The sequence below is a fragment of the Miniopterus schreibersii genome (assembly GCF_964146895.1).
Source record: "Miniopterus schreibersii genome assembly, chromosome: 1".
In the NCBI taxonomy this organism is placed as follows: domain Eukaryota; kingdom Metazoa; phylum Chordata; class Mammalia; order Chiroptera; family Miniopteridae; genus Miniopterus; species Miniopterus schreibersii.
Window position 1 is genome coordinate 74,142,875 of NC_138101.1, and position 21,928 is coordinate 74,164,802.

The following is a 21,928-nucleotide window of genomic DNA, read 5'->3' on the forward strand; positions in this document are numbered from 1 at the left end:
TGAGCCAGTCGAGCGGAGTCCAAGAGCAGACCTCATAGCTTCAGTTGTTGCAGTCTCCCTTTAATCTCTCCTACAGCAGGCCTCTAGTGGAGCTTAGAGTGCGGGCCGGTGAGTACAGCAAGGGTGCTGTTGGATTGGGCCAGGGGTGCTTGGAAAGGGTGAATGCCAAGTCACTGTTTGTGTACACAGAATTGGACCTGAAGACAAATTTAATGAGGTCTTTAAAATAAATTTAAAGAACGGGGTCATTTTATCCACTTGGCTAGTATTTCTAGCCTAGCCTTATTTGATGCTTTTGGATAACTCAGAATAAAAGAGCAAGCTAAAGGAAATTATTTGAATTTAGATTGGTTACAGTATTTAGTGTCATTTCAAAAGAGAGGTTTCGGTGAAGGATGGCAAGGGAGGTCTCATAAACAGGTTTCCCGGAAATCTAGTTTTGCCAATGGACAGGAAGCAATTTATTTATTGGAGGGCAAGTCATTAGTGAACCTTCACTGAGCACCTGTTGTTTGGCAGGCACCATGTTAGTGGGTGTATGGAATCAAAATGTGGTCCCTGACGCACGGAGAGCACAGTGATGTTCTGAAAAATTATGAGGAATCACTGAAAAATTTTAAGACATGAGATTTTTTTTTAAAGAAGCATATTTCAGTTGTAGATTGGAGAATGGTTTAAGAAGGTCAGATAAATTCAGAGGCTAAGAGTTAACAATGTCAGCAAGAAATGACAGCTGATGGGTTGGACCAAGGCAATTGAAGTGGGACTGGTGAAGAGGAGATGGATTAGTGGCTCTGAAAGTGTGGTCCCCAGATGAGCAGCAAAGTTCTTGGTCTCACCCCCAAATATGGATCAAAAACTGTGAGATTGAGGCCCAGCAATTGGTATTTAACAAGCCCTCTCAGTGATTTGATGCACAATAAATTTTGAGAACTACTGCTTTTGAGATTAAGAGGTATCATCAGTAAGACTTAGAGAGTGCTCAGATTGGGTTGGTGAGTCAGTTATAGGAATCTCAATAGAACCTTCCATTTTCTGGCTTGTTCTGCAAGGTAGTTGAGGGTACCCTTCATTGAGACAAAAACTGGAGATGTAGCATGTTTGTGGAAAAAGTGATGAATTTTTGTTTTTGGCATGTTGAGTTTGGGGTGCTTGTGAGAAATCCAAGTAAAATTGTCCAGAAGGCTACTGAGGAAATACATCTATACTTCAGCAGATTGCTTTAGGCTTAAAATAGAGGTTTTAGGGTTTTGAGTAGTTAAGGTAGTTCAGTTTAAGGGTCTTGATGAGCTTCTTCCAGCATAGTATCAAGACTGAAAAGAGCAGAGGCCTAAGAAGCAAGCTCGAGGAACATCAGGCTTGGGATTAAAAAGAGAAGAGGATTTTATGAAGAAAGTGACAACTGATTCCAAAAGATAGACTTGCTGCCTAATTCGCGAGAGAAAAGAGTTTAAGCAAAAGTGGTCTTCAGCATTCAGTGCTATGGAGAGACCAAGTAAAATAAAGGTGGACAGGTGTTCTTTTAACTCACAGTCTGAAAGTCAGTGGCAGCATTATCATGGTCAATGTCAGTGAGGCTAGAAGCTAGACTACAGTGAGCTAAAATGTGAGTGGGGGACTTCAGGTCTTCCGATGGACTAAGCATATGCATTTACTTTGGTTGCTTCCTGAAATCATACGAAAATAACAATAAAAGGAGTTTTTAAAGGCCTAAACCCATTAGGGCAAAGAAGCAGAAAAGAGATGGCAGTCACAACATTTTTGGAAGTTGGAAAGCAGATAAATGTGTGATAACTGAATTTGCTTCTCTGAGAAAATGGAAGCTTAAGCCTGAGAACTCTGAAAAGTTGTGGGAATTGATGGCACCAGGTTCTTCTGGAAGTAGGGTGTAAACGTGGAACAGAAAATCAGGAAGATTGGTAGCAAGTTTGTTTAAATCCTCCAGCCCCTCCCACCCCTGTTCTGTGTATCCAGGCAGCTTCTTGTCCTCAACCCTAGCAGGAGACTGGAGGGTAAAACAGGAGTATCTTAGGAGAGACTAGATGCAGCTGAGGCCTACGGCCATGTTAACAAGACCACCGTCTTAGGTTAGGCTGCTAAAACAATACCACAGACTTGTTGGCTTATAAACAACAGACATGTATCTCTCACAGTTCTGGAGGCTGGAAGTCCAAGTTCAAGGTGTCAGTAGATTTAGTGTCCGGAAGTGGCTTGCTTCCTGCTTCATAGACAGCCAGCTTCTCACTGTGTCCTCTTATGGTGGAAGGAACATGGAAGCTCTGTGGGGTCTCTTTTATAAGGGCACTAATCCCATTCATGGGGCTCCACCCTCGTGATCTAATCGCCTCCCAGAGGACCCACCTTCTAATATCATCCCTTTGGGGGTTAGGTTTAACATGAATTTTATACACACAAAAACCTGTATGCACATATATGCATGTACACACACACAGACTTTAGGTAGAAGATTGGTAGTTCCTTCTCTAGGGAATATAACCAGCTTTGGCAGAAACACCAACAGTGACATTAAAGGTTCCTAAGGAAATTGGCCAACCAAATTATCTAGGGAAAGAGCCTGCAATCTTTAAACCCTACCCAAGTGCTCAGTTTCAAACATGGCTTTAATGCTTCACTTTTTTAAATCAGAGCAGTAGCCCTGCCAGACGTGGCTCAGCGGTTGAGTGTTGACCTAGGATCCAGGCGATCGGGGTTCGATTCCCGGTCAGGGCACATGCCCCGGTTGCGGGCTTGATCAATGACTCTCTCATCATTGATGTTTCTATCTCTCTCTCTCCCTCTCCTTTCCTCTCTCTGAAATCAATAAAGATATATTTAAAATCAATCAATCAATCAGAGCAATAAACCAGGGCTTGCCAAACATCTTAATAGAAACCTCCAAGGTGAAGGTTGGATGTGAAAACAGAGAAGAATCAATTTGGAAGAAACAAATTGCAAGGAGAAGGAAACACCTAAATATCTTAAATGTGTTTAGGTAATAAAAGATAGTGCACCCATGAAAAACAATCATATTTAGAGACAAAATTGAAAGATAAAAACCCAATAGAAGAATAAGTTGAGAAAATATCTAGAAAGTAGAGAAAAAACAAAGATTGGAAAAAAGAAAACAACTAGAATCAATTAAAGATAGTTAGCATCTGAATAATAAAAGAGTTCCCAGAAGAGAAAACAGAGCCTGGAAATTTTTTTTTTTTAAATCATGAAAATTTTCCAGAACTGAATATATGAGTTTCCAGATTCAAATGCTCAGCAAATTAGATGAAAATAGACATACAGTGAGTATCTTGTGGTGAAATTTTAGCAACACTAGAGGCAAAGATCCTATAATCTCCCAGAAAGAAGGTCATCTACAAAGGTCCAAGACTCAAATGTCTTCAGGTTGTGCAATATCAGTACCATGGAGCTGTACCTTCAAAACTGAGGAAATGGTCTCCAACTTAGAATTCTCAGCCTAACCAAAGAATCGATAGAATAAGGGCATTTTCACATGTAAAAATGTAATCAGTGAAGCTACGGGAGGATTGAATTGCAGAAAAGGGAAGAGCAAACCAAGAATGAGGAGGTCCAGCTGACGTGACTCAGCAGTTGAACATTGACATAGGATCCAGGAGATCGAGGTTCGATTCCCAGTCAGGGCACATGCCTGGGTTGTGGGCTCAATCCCCAGTGGAGGGGGTGCAGGAAGCAGCAGATCAATGACTCATCATTGATGTTTCTATCCCTCTCCCTTCCTCTCTCTGAAATCAATTTAAAAAAAAAGAATGAGGAGGATGTTCCTCTGGAGGACAGGCTGTCTGCCTTGGGAGTGTAGAGGGGCACACTAAGTGTTTCCGAGGACATTGCTAGGACTCTGCCATAATGGGCAGTGTTGAAACTGGAGTTAGTGATAAATACTATACAAAACTAAGCATACGGGGCAGGGAAACAAGGCAATTATTTATTCTTTTTTTAATATAAAGTCCAAATTTAACAGAGGTGTGCTTTTTTAAAAAATCGATCTTAGGGAGAAAGAGAGAGGAACCTCAATGTGAGAGAGAGACATCGATCGGTTGCCTGTTGTACACGCCCCAACAGGAGACTGAACCCACAATCTAGCTATGTGCCCTGATGGAGAATTGAACCCATGACCTTCTGGTGCACAGGACAATGCTCCAACCAACTGGCCACACTGGCTACATCCTATTAATTATTATTATTATTTTTAAAAATATATTTTTATTGATTTCAGAGAGAGGAAAGAAGAGGGAGAGAGAGAGAGAAACATCAATGATGAGAGAGTCATTGATCAGCCGCCTCCTGCACACCCCCGACGGGATTGAGCCCACAACCCGGGCATGTGCCCTGACCAGGAATCGAACCCCGATCACCTGGATCCTAGGTCGACGCTCAACCGCTGAGCCACGCCCGTCTGAGCCTATTAATTATTAATTAAAGCACCAGGTTATACAAGGGAGAAAAAATAACCATAGTTTACTGCCTGGCTCAGCTGCATATAAGGTTGTTCTCATAGTCCTTAATGTCAGTGTGGATTGTGGAGGTAGGAAATGTGTGATAAAAAGAGGAGGGCTCAGTCTTCAGCCTCCATGGTAGGAAGTCAGTTATAACACCTGATCCTGAGCTTATTATTTAGAGGTACAGAATAAGTACCAACATAGTCAGTTAAAAGATTTTTAAAATGATTTACTTTTGGAAGGGGAGATGGAAAGGTGGGGTACTTTTTAATGAGGTGCCTTATATAACTATTGACTTAAAGTCTGTGCTTATGTGATAAACCTTTAGAATTTCAGTGGCAGGTGAAGAAATGGGCACTGGCCACATAAATGAGCCTTATGAAGCAAGTATGGGAAGAGGTGAGACAATAGATGGGGGATGGGGTGGTGTTGGGGAAGAGAATTTGTTTTAAAGTGCAGGAAATTTGAGCAAATGTACATATTGAGCAGAAAATAACAAAGAAACGAGCAATGGAATATAGAAGTGAGAGGCTGGCTGGTTGATGGGGTGAGAGAGTTTGGGACATGAGATGTAAAGGAAACCAGGTTACATGCACATATAAATGGGTAAGGATGAAAGTTTGACAGCTCCCACCCAATTATTTTATTTATAGTGAAGTCACACATAAATCATACAGAGAGAGTTATGGAAAGTCTGGAACAAATGTAGAGGAGATGAAAGGAAGCTGACAACATAGGATTGCTCGGCAGTATCAACCTAATTAAAATTAAAACCATGCTTTTAGTTGATATGTACTTTTTCTTCTAGCTGCCTAGGTGTGGGAGCAGAGAAGGCTAATGGTTAGAGTCAAACACAGTTTAATAAACACTAATGTGGACAGGTGTACAGTGTGGGAAATTTTCCTGTCCTGGAAGCCCAGGCCCCAGGCTGCGTGTAGCCCTGTGTGTAGCAGGCCACACTCCATTCCTGTAGTTGTGTCGGGGCTGCCTCTGGGGCTGACCCACTGGGTTAACAAGGGACTTGGACACCTTTTGAATCATACTACTTGTCATTTAATGCTTTTCTTCAAGCCTTGTTTTTGCCATCAGTCCTTCCTAGTCATCCTAAACCTCAGGGCTTTTAGGAATGTGGTGTAAACCCATAGTCTGAAAGCCAGTTGCTGAGGCAGGCCAGGAGTTCCTTCAGACACTGGTCCCAGACAGAGTACTACCTCATATACCCCTTTCAGAGCGCCCTTTAAACACCTTCACCTTAGGCTTCGAAGGCTTCTGGAGCATTTGGAGGGGATTCATACCTCCTCCCTGGACTGCTTAATTATGGATTCTCCAAGAGAATCCAGTGGTTGCTGCCCCTCATATTCATCATCACCAGTGGTTTTATACATTTCATATTTCTAGTGGCCTGGACTATGAGGTAAAATAGACGGAGAGAAGTGGAGCTATCTAACTTCTTTACTTGCTTACTCCATTTTGCCTTCTGAACGATGTCTCTAACTTAGCACATCCCACATGCAGCTCTCAGTTTCTTCCCCCCGGTTCCTCCCCTCTCTCTTCCCCATCTCAGAAAATGGTGGTACCATTTGCAAGTTCTTTTGACTTTATCTCTAAAATATCTTGAATCTACCCATTTTTTTAATCTGTCCTTCCTCTTAGACCAGGTCTCTATCTCATCTCACCTGACCTATGGCAACATCCTTCAGTTGCTCTGCCCTTTTTGTCTGGTCAGTCTCTTCCATTCTCCATTGAAGGGACACACAGTCTTAAAATGAAGACTAAATTATGTCACTTTCCTGCTTAAAACCCTTTAGAGGTTTCTCGCTGTAATTAGAATATCAGTCTGACTTGGGCTGCAGGCAGAAAGGATCTCTCAGCAAAGCCTTATTTTCTTCTCTACCTTCACAACAAGCTCATCTTTTTTTTTAATCCTCATCTGAGGGCATGCTTAGAGAGAGGAAGGGAGGGGAAAGACAGAGAGAGAGAGATCAATGTGAGAAAGAAACATCGATTGACTGCCTTCCGTACATGCCCCAACCTGGGATCCAACCCACAACCCTGGTATGTGCCCTGACGGGGAATTGAACTGGCAACTTTTCGGTGCACAGGATGACGCTCAACCAACTGAGTCACTCCAGCCTGGCCAAGCTCATCTTTTAAAGGACCTTACTGAAGGCCCCAAGAAATAGCCAACACAACATGAACATCCTGATTTTCTTTTTCCTCTTTCTAAAATGTATAATTTAATGGTTCTGAATTTTTTTTTAAGTAATCATTTTACTAATACTATATTTTCCTAATTTCTACCCAGGGTAAACAGGTAACATTTTAATCAATTGGTTCACAACTACCTAACACAGAGACACTGGCTTTCTAACCTAAAGCAGTAGGGACCTTACTACACTCTGTCCTAACTCCTCTGCCCAGCAGTGCCTCATTTTAGGATCTGTTATAATATTTCCATTTACAATGACTGGATTCAGTATCAGGATATTTGAGGCTGAGTAACCCCAAGCAAAAACTCTAAGGCACTGAACAGAAAATGTTATGCTTTCTCCTAGGACTGCCAAGGAGGGTGGGCTGTAGGATGGCAGCATTAGCGCTCAGCACTGTTGTGAGGAGGCCAGGTCCTTTGCCTCTCTCTGCCATCATTTGAGTCAGCTTGGCCCCAGGCTGGCTTCTCTGCAATAAGCTGTTTGCAGCAGTTCCAGATGCAGCAGTGTCAGAGAGAAGAAAGCCTGTCTTCTGTGTCTTAGGGGCAAGGAAACCTTTCCCAGAAGCCTTCCTAGCTGACCTCACATCTCAGTTGTCAGAAGTGGGTCCCTTGCCCATTCCTAAGCCAATCACTACCAAAAGAGGGTGGGTTAAAATAATCAGGGTTTCCTTTCCTGAAGCTTGAGATGAGTTCCATTTCCTTTGATGCACGTGGTTGTGTGGAAGAAGATATGTACCCAAAATGTTGTGTCTCATTAAAGAAGAAGAGGAATAGGCAGCCACCAGTATAGATTATCCAATATATAAATAGATCTCATTTAGGAAATGAATTTAGCTTTTATTAAGTACCTCCTACATGGTAGGCACACTTAAGACTTTGTGTACATTATTTCATTTATTCATCACAGCAAACCTGGAGGAGCAGATGATGAAACAGGCACCATAGTGATTGGGTCCAGATAGCTGTGCTCTAGCACATAGAATAGAGCTTGGGTTAAAACCCAAGTGCCGTCCCCAAGCCTATGGTATTTCCACTACCATCATGTAAACAGCTGGAGCTAGAACTCTTGAAAAACCCCACATGTGTTAAAAATAAAGCTTAGCAGTTTTTCAGATGTTCTTAGCCATGACACTCTTCAAACCAAATTTTACCCTCATTTAAAGAGTGGAACTGCTTGAATTAGACAGGATTGTAATTCTTTCTAAGCTCTCTCCCTGAGTAACCCCCACAATGCTTCTGGAGCCTCTGAAACTTCATGGAGCATGCTGAAGACACCATAAGCCACATGCAACCAGGCAACCCTGGACCGCTCGGAAGCCCTCTGGATCACATTGATCTCAAAGGGGATTTTGAAGATTACACACTTATTTTATAATTAGTGCTTTGGCTCTCTGCCAAAGAAGTGATGAAACAGCCCTGAAATTTAGATAACCATCTAAGTTCATGGTGTTGACATCTACCAGAAGGGGGCCATTGGGAAGAGCCAAGGACTTGGGGAGAGACCCTGTGGTTCTGATTCCATTCAGTCCCTGAAAGACCTTTGCTTTTTAAGGCTCCTTTTTTTTTTTTTTTTTTTTTTAAATTTGTTTAACATATAGTTACTGAGCAATCCTCCTGGAAGCTGTTATATATAACAGCTGATGTTATATGTAATCTCAGGAGATTATAAGAGAAGCTGATGCTTCACAATCTGATTCCTGCCTTATCTCTCATGTCACCCTACAAATAGTTTGTCATTCCAACTGCCTTGCTCTTTTCTGAATGTGTCACTTGCATTCCCATCTGTCTTTATCTGTGTCATTCCCCCTGTTTAGAACCCTCCCTGCCTGTTTCTATTCATTAAATCCCACCCATCCTTCAACTCAAGTCCTATTACCTCTAAAATACTCCTCAAATATCCAGGTCAATAAATGCAGTGGGATTGCCTCTATAGCTTGTTTTCTAAGCCCATTTCTTCTAGGAATTATTTCTTCCACCTCTGTAATTTTAACAAAATAAATGTTCTTATAGTTCAGGTCTTGGCTCTGAATTCTTTCCAACCATAACCCAAGTACCGTTGTTGAACCCAGGTCCGGTGTGACCCCACTGGACTAACACCCAGTGTCATTCTGCTGCTTACAACATAATGGTGCTGTGACTTGAATTGTAACTCAGATTGTTTCATCACTGAAATCAAGATGGCGGCGGATTGAGTGGAAGCTACACTGACACTCTCCCGGGATCAAACTGGAATTACAACTAAAATATAGAAAAACCTTCCTGAATAATCAACTGCAACTGAAGACTAGCTGGAGAGAACCCTCATAACCAAGGACCTAAAATGGAGACCTCATAGAGACTGGTAGGAAGTGTGGAGGCACAAGAGGGCTGGCTGGGCTCCCATAGGCAGCAGCTGAATTTCTGGAGGGATATCTCAGCTGTGGGGGGTTCCCACTGAGAACTCGGGTCTAAACCCCAAACTGGACTTTCCAGCCCAGAGCCCCAGAACTGAGAAAGGTGTCCACATAATATCTGGCTGCGAAAAGCAGTGGGGTTTCTGTTTGACAAGGAGAGATGGCTGGAAATGCAGGCACCCTCTTAAAGAGCCAATGCACAAAGTTTCGTGTGCAGCCACTCGCCTTTGGAGGGCAGAGTGGACTAGAGCTGTGTGAGGAGGATCTGGGATTGCTGGCTTAGGGGAGTAGAGCTCAGAGGGCAGCCATCTGGATTCCTGTGCTGTCATTCCCCCATGCAGCTAGGTTATCTTTCTCAGGCAGACATTTACCTTCTAAGCAGCTTTTTCCTGGGGGGGAAGCAATTGCCCCACCTTGCTGGGAAACCTTCACCCCACCCTGTGGAGTTTCTATGGTTCTAAAGCCTGAGTCTCCTTAAGAGACTGAATAACAGCCTCTTAGTGCTTTGAGTCTTTTCCTGATTTGCATCTGGACCCAGGGCTTGGAAACGCAGACCTTGAAGAACAGTTTTTTCCTATCCAAACGTACCCAACCCCAGTAGAGGAAACAAGCTGTGGAGTGCACAAAAGTTCAAACGGTACTCAAGGCCAGTCAAAAACAGCATCTGACATTGATCGGCACCAGAGACCATCCAAAAGACTGGGAGTCCTAGCAGATCTACCTAATACATAGAAACAAATCCAAACAGGCAGCCAAAATGGGGAGCCAAAAAAACCAAGCCCCAAATGAAAGAACAAAAGAATTCTCCAGAAGAAGAGCTAAATGAAATGGAGATAAGCAATCTATCAGATATAGAGTTCAGAATACTCAAAAGCATGAGAAAAGAAATGGAAACTATGAAGGAAATTAAGAATGACATAATAGAAATTTTAAAAACAAACAAACAAACAAACAAACATTGGAAGGAATAAACAGCCAAGGATCAGATCAGCCAATTAAAAGATAGGGTAGAAAAAAATCAGAGAACCAAAAAGAAAAAACAAAAAACATCAGGGCAGTTTAAGGGAACTGTGGGACAACAGGAAACATAACAATATTCATATCATAGAAATGCCAGAAGATGTAGAAAGTAAGCAAGGGTTAGAGAACCTGTTTGAAGACATAATGGCAGAAAAATTCCGTAACCTGGGAAGGAAAAAGTCACATAAGTTCAAAAGGCACAGAGAGTCCCAAGTAAGAAGAACCCAAAGAGGCCCATGCCCAGACACATCATAATTAAAATGCCAAAAATGCAAGACAGTCTTAAAGGCTGCAAGAGAAAAGCAATCTTTTACTTACAAAGGAGTTCCCATAACACTGTCAACTGATTTCTCAGAAAATCTACAGGCCAGAAGGAATGGCATGAAGCATTCAAGGTAATGCAAAACAAAGATATGAAACCAAGACTGCTCTATCCAGCAAGGCTATCATTCAAAATATAGGGTGAAATAAAGACCTTCCCAGACAAAAAAAAAAAAAAAAAAAAGGCTAAAGGAGTTTTTCACCACCAAACCAGCATTGAAAGAAATGTTAAAGGGACTGTTGTTGAAATAAGAAGTTGAAATAGAATGAGAAACATGAGCGTAAAGAAGTAAAATGGCAGGAGATAAGTACCTATCAGTAATAACCTTAAATATAAATAAATTAAATGCTCCAATCAAAGGACATAGGGTAGACCGGCTGGCATGGCTCAGTGGTTGAGCATCAACCTATGATCCAGGAGATCATGGTTCGATTCCTGGTCAGGGCACATGCCCAGGTTTCAGGCTCGACCCCCCTCTTACACGCAATAGAAACCTTTCAAAATTTGGTTCCACTGAACATCTGCACAATTTTTCATGTAAGTTGTGTTTTCTGTCAAATTTGTTTTAAAACAAGGATCAAAATCTTAAAACTTCTTATAAAGAACAAACTGGATCCAGCCCTAGAAACTTAGGGGTAAGCAGCTGAAGAGTTTAAATCAGGCAGGTTTAGGATTATGAAGTAATTAAGGACAAGAGTTAATAAAATGGCTCAGCTCATGTGTTAGCAATGAGTTTTTCTACTCATTGAAAAAGGTATTTGCAGGTAGTGAAAATTCCCAGCACCAGCTACTTAAATTCCTACCCTCCCTTCGCTTTTGATGAAGCCATCTAAACTGATGACACAAAGAAGTTAAGAAGAAAGGACCCTTTGAGAGCCTCTGGTAGAGCGTGAGTTGGTTGCTATGCCCCACCTCCCAAATGCTTGCAATGGGCACCTGCTACCCCTGGCTAGTTGATAGCTAGATTATGGTCAGGACTACTACTCCCTGTTCCCCATCCCAAATTCTGTTCAAACTCTGGCATTAACTGAACGATGTGGCCTTGGGTAAGTCAACTTCTTTGGGCCTCAATTTTCTCATCTATAAAATGAGGTAGTGGGATTAGGACCATGATTTTATTTTTTAAATGTTATAAACAGCAAAGAAAAAGAACAATGCAGAGCAAGAACATGTGTGTACCAGGCATAACTGGGCCATAACCTGCCACGTGTAGCTTCTCACATGGAAATCCCATAAGAAATTCTCTAAAACTGATCTGATCCAGCTTTAGCCAAAGCTTTTTTCTCTTTTAGAAAATCTGAGAGCTCAACCATTTGGGATTCTGCATTCCTGCTCTTTCTCCTTTTGGTGTTTTGTTGTTTGTTGTTGTGTGTGTGTACATTTCTTCTCAGTGATTCTTTTACTGCATTTTTAAATTGAAAATAGACATTTTATTTTGTTTATACAAGGTACAATTTCAGAATGCAAGTCATATAATATGTACATATAATAGACAAGGAAGTATAAATATAAATGTATATATTTGGAAAATGTCACTGAGTTCTTTCTGAATCCTTAAATCAGGAAAATTCATTGGGCACAATATCTCCTTGCTCTCTTTCAGTGCATGCAGAGCACCTAACTGGAGAGAGTTTTAGGAGCTGAAATGCTGATGTCATCCTTATAGATATTTCCCAAGCCAGGAGGAGCCTACAAATTCACTTAGAACCTCAGACATATTTTTTTTCTTTGTAAACTGAAAGTCCGGAGGAGGGATGGAAGAGTCAGGCTGATAAACTATCCTGAGTAAATGACATAATTAAATAAAATCCCTGATAGGAAGACCTGAGGCCTTCTATGGCTGGGACTTTGGGAATTTGGCCGTATATCAGAGGCAGAGCAGGCACTGAGCTTCCATTCTAAGCCTGGAGAACCTACTCAGACAGGCAGTGCTGAGGGTGGGCACAGTTGATAAAATGATACAGGACATTTTAGCATCCTGGTGGCTTCTCCCTAGTACCCAACTCCTTGAGACATTTTTAGGTCGCCTCTGGCTAGAGCAGAATTGGTGCCTTTGCTATAGCCCTTGCTGGCCCTGGTTTTCCCCTGGAGTTTCCAAGGCTGTGTGGTCATTTTCTGTGTTGTCCTCTCCGCCATTGGTTCCCCCAGTCATTGGTATATCTTCCATATTTTCCATTTGAACACTGGGCATCCAGGAAGTTTGCCTGTAAAGCAGATAATTCACAGGTTTTGAAAAGAGGAGAGCATTGCCCTCAAATTGAGTAAACAGTCCCTATTGAACACTCAGATAGAGAAAACTCCACTCACAAATACTATTTAAATCCTATTTTGGTATTTTTATTTTATTATTATTATTTTAAATTTATGTTGAAAGTATTACAGATGTCCCCTCTCCCTCCCCCATTGGTATTTTTAATCCCCTTATCCACCAAAGAGTTCCCAATGCTGTTGGAGTAACTTCCCCCCACCTTGCCAACCCTTTGCTAAAAAGTGGTAGTTCAGATAGCAAGGACAAGAGAAGGAGAGAGTAACTAGGAGTCCAGCTCAGCCAGCTGTGATAATCCTGATAAAAATGATATAATATTTAAAAGCTTTTAAAACCGTTCTTGGCACTTAGTGTTAAATAAATATATTAATCAGTTCCTGAACAATCAAGAGGAGGGGAGTCAGAACACCTTAATTCCATGTTTCTGTCTGTGTTAAATGATCTGTTTTTTAGGCCATGAGTATCTGAGTCAGCAATTTCTTCCATGGATTATTTAATCCACCTGAGGATAAGCACCTTTGAGGACATTTTAAAATAAGCACTTTGAGCTCCTTGGAAGTTTACCAATTCTTAAAGATATATTTATGAATATTTCTTCAACATAGTCTGCATAGTCTGCAATACTGATATTTTCTTCTTATGAGCATATTTATTAGCCATATGTACCACATTTTCAAAGACTTTTTTTTTGATAAAAAAAGCTACACATACTTTTAATCACATATCATGAAAGTAATTAAGAACATTGAAAGAATACATTCAGCTACAAGAGAAAACTCCATCTTTCAGATACGAAAAATGTGCTTATTCTCGCATTTCTCATGAAAGGACCAGGTTGAGGCAGCCAGTGTACAATGCAGTGGAGAAACAAACTGCCATATCCTTCTTTGTCTCTACACAATTGTAGATGTCATAGTGAATAAAGAACACATACTTATTAGCACCATTGAGAGCATGAGGTGTCTCCTACAAATTAGATCTTATATGGATACAATCTAAGGAGGGGAATCACACAATATCCCCAAATACAAGTCTGAATCAGTTTCCTGGTGGACCACAAGAGGGCTTAGAGAAAAATCCAAACTCTGATGGATCTTTGATGTGTGTCTTCTGAAAATATCAGTGGAAATCTACTTCTCTAAAAAACGAACATGAAAGCCTGGCTAGTGTGGCTCAGTGGTCGAGTGTCGACCCAGGAACCAAGAGGTCATGGCTTGATCCCTGGTCAGGGCACATGCATGGGTTGTGGGCTCGATCCCCAGTATGGGGAGCGCAGGAGGCAGCCAATTGATGATGTTTCTCTCTCATCAATGGTTCTATCTCTTTATCCCTCTCTCTTCCTCTCTCTAAAAATCAACAAGAACTTATATATTGTTTAAATGTGAAAGAGTTGGTGGAGGTTTTGAGGATACCCTTGATCAGAAGTACAAATAAATAAGTAAATAAATCCAGAAAATGAGATAAAAGATGGTGTCTTTGAAATGCCTATGTATCTCTCTCCCTGAATGGTAGCTCCAAAATCTGACTAATAACCTAGTTAATAACATTACCACAGGGGAACATTCTAGCTCGAGATTTCTGTCCTATCACAGGTCTCTACTCTTTTTTAAAAATATATATTTTTATTGATTTCAGAGAGAGAGGGAGAAGGGAGAGAGAGGAACATCAATGATGAGAGTCATTGATCGGCTGTCTCCTGCATGCCCCCCGCTGGGCATCGAGCCTGAAACTGGGGCATGTGCCCTAACTGGGAATCGAACCTCAACCTCCTATTATTATAGGTCGGTGCTCAACTCCTAAGCCACGCCAGCTGGGCAGGTCTCTCTTCTTAAGTCAAAGTCTATTCAGCAAACAGTCAGCAAAAAAGAGAAGTCCAAAATGAAAATAATAATTCACATAAAACTATATTCTTTCATAAACTTGCCATACTCAATAACTATTCCAACTGTTTATTGGTATGGAGAATGGAGAAAAGCTTACACCCAAAGGAGAAACTTTGTCACTATGAAAGGCAGAATATATATAATGCACTAGGGATTTACAGGAACTGCCAAAAAGCCAATAGGAAACTCCCAACAAATATCACACTGTCAAATTTCTGTGGCCTCCTAGCACAAAACACATAAAACATTATAAAAAATTAAACCTAATTGCATATTAGAAATAAATTTCAACCCACCCATCAATCCAACAGGCTTCAAAATTGAAAAGAAATATTAAGAAAAAAAAGCACTACTTATTAATCTTATATATGATTGTTGAAGATGACTTGCAATTATGTCACCTCAATGTCTGTTTCTGAAATTAATAGAAACCCATGCCATTGATTCATATTAAGAGAGGCTGAATAAACACAGCATTTACAATTTTATTAATAACTTGTGTTATTGTCCGGAACATTATACTATACATGGATTAATTTCCATTACGCTTTCTCATGTTATATTTTTTGTTTCTGTTGTGTGAAAGTTTTCACATGTACGAATGTGGACCATTGGGAGTCTTTCCCAGTTTATATTCAAGAACTTTTAGCCCTGGCTGGTGTGCAATGAAAGGTTTCAGGTTTGATTCCAGGTCAGGGCATAAGCCTAGGCTTCAGGCTCAATCCCCAGTAGGGGGTGTACAGGAGGCAGCTGGTCTATGTTTTGCTTTCACATAGATGTTTCTCTCTCACTTAAAAAAAAAAAAAAAAGCTTTAACCAGTGTGTCCTTTTATGACTTTGGAAGGAACTGAGATGACTAAAGCCTTTTCATATTCTTTACATTTATGTCTCTCAAGTGTGCATTCACACATATCTTTGAATAGCTGTGTGACAAATGCATTACCACATTTAAACTCTTAGAATTTAAATTCTATGAATTCATGTATTCAAAAGCCTAGATGAGAAATGAAAGCTCTACCACTTTTTACATTCATAGGGTTTCTCTCCTGTGTGATTTCTTCCATGTCATCAAAAACTGTAACACCTGAAGCGTTTCCAGCTTTCTTACATTCATAGGGCTTCTCTCATGAATCCTTTTGTTTCTAAGGAACTGTAATCTCTGTAGACTTTATCAAACTGCTTACATTCATGCGATTTCTCTCATGACTTCTTTTATGATGAGTGAAGGAAGAGGAATATCTAAAGGCGTTACCACATTGTTTACATTCATAGGGTTTCTCTCCACTGTGAACTCTTCCATGTTTTCTACAAGAACTGGGACAACTGAAGGCTCTACCACATTGCTTACATTTATATGGTTTCTCTCCTGTGTGAGTTCTTTCATGTATTTGTAAGGAACTGTAAGATCTGAAGGCTTTTTCACACTGGTTACACTGATAGGGTCTTTCTCCAGTGTGAATTCTTCTATGTGTCTTCAATGAATAGGAACACCTGAGGGCTCTACCACATTCCTCACATTTATAAGGAGAATCCTTACTGTGCACTATCATGTGTCTTTGAAATCCCGCATGCCACATGAAGGTTTTCTCACATTCCTTACATTTGTAGGGCTTTTCTCCTGTGTGAATCCTTTTATGTGTTTGAATGGATAAACGAACACAAAATGCTTTCCTGCATTCCTTACATTTATATGGCTTCTCCCCATATTTTTGATAGTTGTAACATTTGTGTCCAGTGTGACATCTGATGTGCCTGTTAAGGGATGAATAATGCATAAAGACTTTTCCACATGTACTGCATTCATGTGCTTTTACTGCAGTGGTTTTCTTGTTCAGATTCATATTTGAAGTAAGACTGAAATTGTCTTCACATTGACTACCCTCTTTAGTTTCACACAGCCTCTCTGCCATATGATTTCTTAGTTTTCTCCCCTGGTTTTTATACAGTTCTTCAATGTCATGATCACCCCATTTTTTTTCCGATGGAGGCCAGGTTCTTGAAAGTTTTTGGCATCACATCTCTGTAGAGTTTCTTCTGTGAAGAATCCAGTAGGGCCCACTCTTCTAGGGTGAAGGTCACAACCACATCCTCAAAGGCCACTGAGTCTATTTCTGGGTTTCCTAGGTCTCCCTGAGTCCTTCCTGGGACTCCCACCACCAGTGCACATCACCACGGGACACAGGCTGTGGCTGAGCCACTAGGAACCATTAAGCTCAAATACTTTTAAAGAATATATTTTTATCCCTGCTGGGCATGGCTCAGCGGTTAAGATCCTACAAGCTCCCAGAAAGAAAGAAAGTCATCTATAAAGGTCCAAGACTCAAATGCCTTCAGGTTGTGCAATAACAGCACCATGGAGCTGTACCTTCAAAACTGAGGAAATGGTCTCCAACTTAGAATTCTCAGCCTAACCAAAGAATCGATAGAATAAGGGCATTTTCACATGTAAAAATGTAATCAGTGAAGCTACGTGAGGATTGGATTACAGTAAAGGGAAGAGCAAACCAAGAATGAGGAGGCCCAGCTGATGTGACTCAGCAGTTGAGTATCGACATAGGATCCAGGAGATCGAGGTTCGATTCCCAGTCAGGGCACATGCCTGGGTTGTGGGCTTAGTCCCCAGTCGGGGACATGCAGGAGGCAGCCAATCAATGACTCTCTCATCATTGATGTTTCTATCTCTCTCTCTCCCTCTCCCTTCCCCTCTCTGAAATCAATAAAGATATATTAAATATATTTTTTTTAATTTTTAAAAATGTATTATTCTTTTAAAAAATTGTGTATGTATTCTTTTTAAATATTGTCAGTGAATATAGTCATTATAATCTCTTAAGAATGTAAGAAACATAACTCCAAATACAGCATTTTATATGGAAATTATTATTTTTAAAATCCTTTTAAAAGTAACTTTGCCAACATTTTAACATTTGTTTGGATTTTTTTGATAAGTTTTTAAGTAATATATCAACCTTAGTTTGTTAATTTCTGAGGTTTATGGCATTTTTTATTGGTTGAGATGGTATTAACAGCTTTTGAAGATTTATGTAAAATTTTAGATGACATTTTCATTTTGGCTTTGCAGTAGCATTTCATGAAATATTCATTTTTTTCACAGTTAGGCTCAAAGGGCAGTATAGTCTTTATATTGATGTGATATTTAGAAAAGAATATTTTTTTACTAGTAACTCAAAGTTTATTTTCAACACATCTGATATCCATTCATTATATAAGGCTGAGGAAGGATACAGAGCAACCATATCAATATGGAATGCTGAAGTACTGGTTACTAATTGGTAGAAGTGTAAAATTAAGGCTGATATGTCACTTGAGGCTTTAATGAAAGAATGATAAAAATGCCTGAAGATTAGAAAAATAGTAAGATCTGAAATTTCAGCAAGCAACAACCTTGTCACATGCTGAAATATAGAATTCCAATTACTAGAAATACAAAAGTAAGGCTGACATGAATGAGCAGGTTTATAAAAAAGTATATCCATATTTAGGGAGTGCATTGAAGAACATGTTCATGAATATATGATAAGAATTGATACAAATTGCATATCCATTAAATTGATTATTTGGCACATTCTTTCCTTCTGAATTGGCTCTTGGTAAAATTGGTGCCGTGTCATCAGTTAGGTTCTGGCTGCCCCATTTCTGACGAGTGGCCTGCTTTGGAAAGTGAAGGGCTCTCTAAGGTTGGCTCAGTGACTGCTCACCTCCACCATTCCTTTTGTTTTTTTTAAATCCTCACCCGAGGATATGTTTTAGAGGACAGAGGAAGGAAGAGAGAGAGAAACATCAATCAGTTGCCTCCTATAAGTGCCCCCACCAGGGATCAAACCCACTGGCCAGGTAGGTCCTCTGACCAGGAATTGAACCCACAACCTTTTGGTGTACGGGAGAACATTCCAACCAACCGAGCCACTGGCCAGGGCCCCACACCCCTTTTGGCCAAGATGGAGGTGGGTCAGAGTGAGAGCCTGTGTCTCTAGTCAGGAAAGGGATTCTTCCTCTGGGAAGGCAGGCCCAGAGTCATGAGAATGAAGCTGTTTTCTTGGAGGAAAGGAAGACTATTGTCCGGTGTGATTCTCCCGTGCCACTCACCTTGATTTTTTGTAACAGCGTACCAGAAGAAATGCCACCACACATACTCCACAAAGCACAGTGATAGGCACGGAGATTGCTGTCACTGTAAGAGAAGAGAAGTAAGCTGATATCATGCTAAAAGTCCCAGTAGCAGATTCATTTCTTTGGTGGTGGGGGTGTGATACTGGTTAACAAAATTATACAGGTTTCAGGTGCACAATTCTACAACACATCATCTGTACACTGTATTGTGTGTTCACCACCCCAAGTCAAGTCTCCATCCATCACCATTTATCCCCCCATGAGATTCTAAGAATCTGAAAATTCTTTGCAGTCTACATTCCTGCAAAGAGATCCAAACGCCTTCCCAACCAGCTTACTGTTATTAACATTTAAGGTTCCATGCAATTCAGTCTATCCTACATCTGGGGGAAAAGTACATTCCTTTCCCACCAGCTCTGCCAATACAAACTGTCCTCATTTATGTTATCCCATGACCCCTGCTCCTAATCCTTGTCGTTCCTGAGCAGAGTGACACAGTCATGGGCAGGGATGGAAGTCAGGAGGGGGGAAATGAGAGGCTCGGAGATCAGAAGCTGGGGTGGACATATGAGGATGAGGCCAGCACTTTGTGAGAAGAAATGCTTGCTGCTAAATCCAAAGTCAAGAAAGTAGACATGGCAAGGATCCTCCTCAGCTGTCCTCTGGCACAGCTTCCCACTTTTCTGCAGCTTCACAGAATCCTGATTTAGAAACGATAGCTTGCAGTGCCATTTTTCTTCCAATTTCATTATCATTATGTATTTGCTACTTTTTATGACAGAGGAAGGGTGGTAAAGAGAAAGGAGGGTTGTTATAAGAGAGGTCTTACAGATAAGAGCAGAATAAGGTAATGCTTAGGAAAAGGGAAAAAAAACATGTTGACTGAGTTGAAAGGAACAGCATGGAGTGGTGGGAGGATTTGAGGGTGAAAGGCCAGCAGCCACAACAGCATTTGAGATTTATCAGACTGGAGCCGTGGGATCCTCATTATCCCAAGGGCAGGATGAACATAACTGTTTCAAAAACACTGCGTCAATAATAAACTCCAAGCAGATTTGGCCAATTTGCCTTAATATTATGAAATCTCCCTGCAAGTCACCTAGCTGTTCCAGATGCAAGATGACAGCCCTGAACATCTGGAGAGCCAGTTGTCTCATTGTGGACCATGAGTCACAGACGTCTCCTAGACTGTTAAGCTTTTCAGTCCTGTGCCTGGACAACCAACACACAACCTTGTAGGCAAGGGTAAATTCCCTTCAGAATATAACCCTTCTGAAAAACAGCTAAATATGTGGATGTGGGGAAACACCTAGATTCTCTGCTTTGAAGGCATGTAAATGGGTCCAGTTTTTCTTGAGACTAATTGGCAACATAACAAAAGCTTTAGACAAGATCGCAGACTTTAACTCCCCGATTCTACTTCTAGGAATTTATTCTAAGGAAATGAGAAAGTATATGTAGGAATATTCACTGAAGTATTATTTTAAATGATTTTTAAAATGTTTATCTAAATCTCTTACCAGTAGAAAATTAGTTAAAATGTGGTACACCCATCCAATGGAATATTATTCAGCTTTTAAAAATTATGAAGTGAATATTAACATGAAGAGATGTCTATGATATCATAAGTAAAAAAAAAGCTGGTTGAAATAAAAATGAACAAGCTCTGACCAGTGTGGCACAGTAGTTAAGAGTGTCACCCTGCACACCAAAGGATCTGGGGTTCAATTCCCAGGCACATACCTGAGTTACAGGCTTGTTCCCAGGCCTGCCCTGGTTGTGGCGCGTGCAGGAGGCAACCAATTGATGTGTCTGTCTCATATCAATGTTCCGCTCTCTCTCTCCTCCCCTCTCCCCACTCTCTAAAAAGCAATGAAAAAAATATCCTCGTGTGGGAATTAATAACAAAAAAATGAACGGAAAAATAGTCTCCAGTAAACCATGTGTGTGTTCATATGCACAGAAAAGTCTTGAAGAATATATACCAAAGAAGTAATGGTGGGATTGAAGATAATCTTTCTTTTCTTTTTAAAAAAATTTCCTGATAGTTTTGCAATGACACTGTAATCAGAAGCAATAGTAAAGTTATAAGAACCAGTAAAGTGTAAAAACAAAACTACTTGCAGTAGAAATAAGCATAGAAAAGTTGTTCCAAAAGAAGTAGCAGGAAATGGGAAATTAGTGAAAAATGTGTTTGAGTTTTTAAACTTAACATTACTTGTCAGTGGGATTAAAAATCAGGAATCTTTTATTAGCAGAGATTCTAGCCCATAGTAAACTATTTTTTCACATTGACTGATCAGCTTGGCATGCATTTACTGTTCATGGAGAGATTTATTGGAAAAGGCAAGTTGATATAAACAGTAGATGTATTTCACAATGCTTCTTCCTGTTTATTTTTAATGTGAATAAAAGCCACAGGCTCAAACTTAAGTGAGTAGAGGGCTCCTGAGCCAATGATATAAACAAAGCAATTTGAACTCAGTGACTTAAACCCTTGGCCTCTTCTTTTTGGTAAAGAAATTGAAACCAAAATCACTAAAACAATAGACCAGGATATCAACTGCCAAAATTCCCCACCCTTTTGTGTTTCCTAGGGGTACATAGATTAGAGAAAAAGGAAGTGAAAGAGATTTGGTGAGAAGGAGGAAGGAGGAGGATTGGAGTCTGGGAGAGGAAGGAGAAAAGTGTGTTATTGCACAGGGGCCGGAAAGGCCGGGAGCTACCTGCCTTGAGTTCAACATACAGTGCATGTTGGGCCTGGGGCAGAGAAGGTGGCCCAAGGCAGCCAGGGGCCACTATTCAGTGTGGATGATGAAATGTCCTCTGTGAATTTACAGAAAATTGTCATTCCTTAGCAGTACCAGCAAACTAGGCCAGTCAGAGAGTAGCGAGTATTTCCGATGTTGCTGAGCTCAGCATCCTTGTGTGTCTGCATTTGATATGGGCAACTCTGAAGTAAGAATGTCAATTCATTATGCCTGGAAGTTTTCCTAGTTTTTTGGGTTTTTTCCTATCTCTTACTGTACTAAGCACATTCTAAGTGTTAGGTTCAGAGTAGATAATCAATACTTAATTGATTAAACCATTAACATTCCATGAGTTGAAGTACGTACACTTAAAGCGCCATTTGCTTTTTTTTGTTTTTTTTTCGTGTTTTTTTTTTAGTTCTGCAAAGATGTTTAATGCACTTAGATTACACAGAGGAAGAGGGGGCAAGAAGGACACTACATCT

The 21,928-nt window shown here is 40.6% G+C and overlaps 1 protein-coding gene across 3 annotated transcripts in view; it reads right to left on the reverse strand.

Annotated features, from left to right (window-relative positions):
• Positions 1-11,449: 11,449 nt before the first annotated feature.
• The window catches only part of IL15RA (interleukin 15 receptor subunit alpha), a 45,576-nt gene continuing 35,097 nt past the window's right edge, over positions 11,450-21,928 (reverse strand). For all 3 annotated transcript variants that reach the window (XM_081159142.1, XM_081159141.1, XM_081159143.1), the window contains exons 6-7: positions 18,670-18,754; positions 11,450-12,617 (exon numbers count right to left, since the gene is read on the reverse strand). In XM_081159142.1, the coding sequence (XP_081015268.1) occupies positions 12,470-12,617; positions 18,670-18,754 (233 nt within the window). In that variant the 3' untranslated portion in view covers positions 11,450-12,469. The remainder of the gene's footprint in view (positions 12,618-18,669; positions 18,755-21,928) is intronic.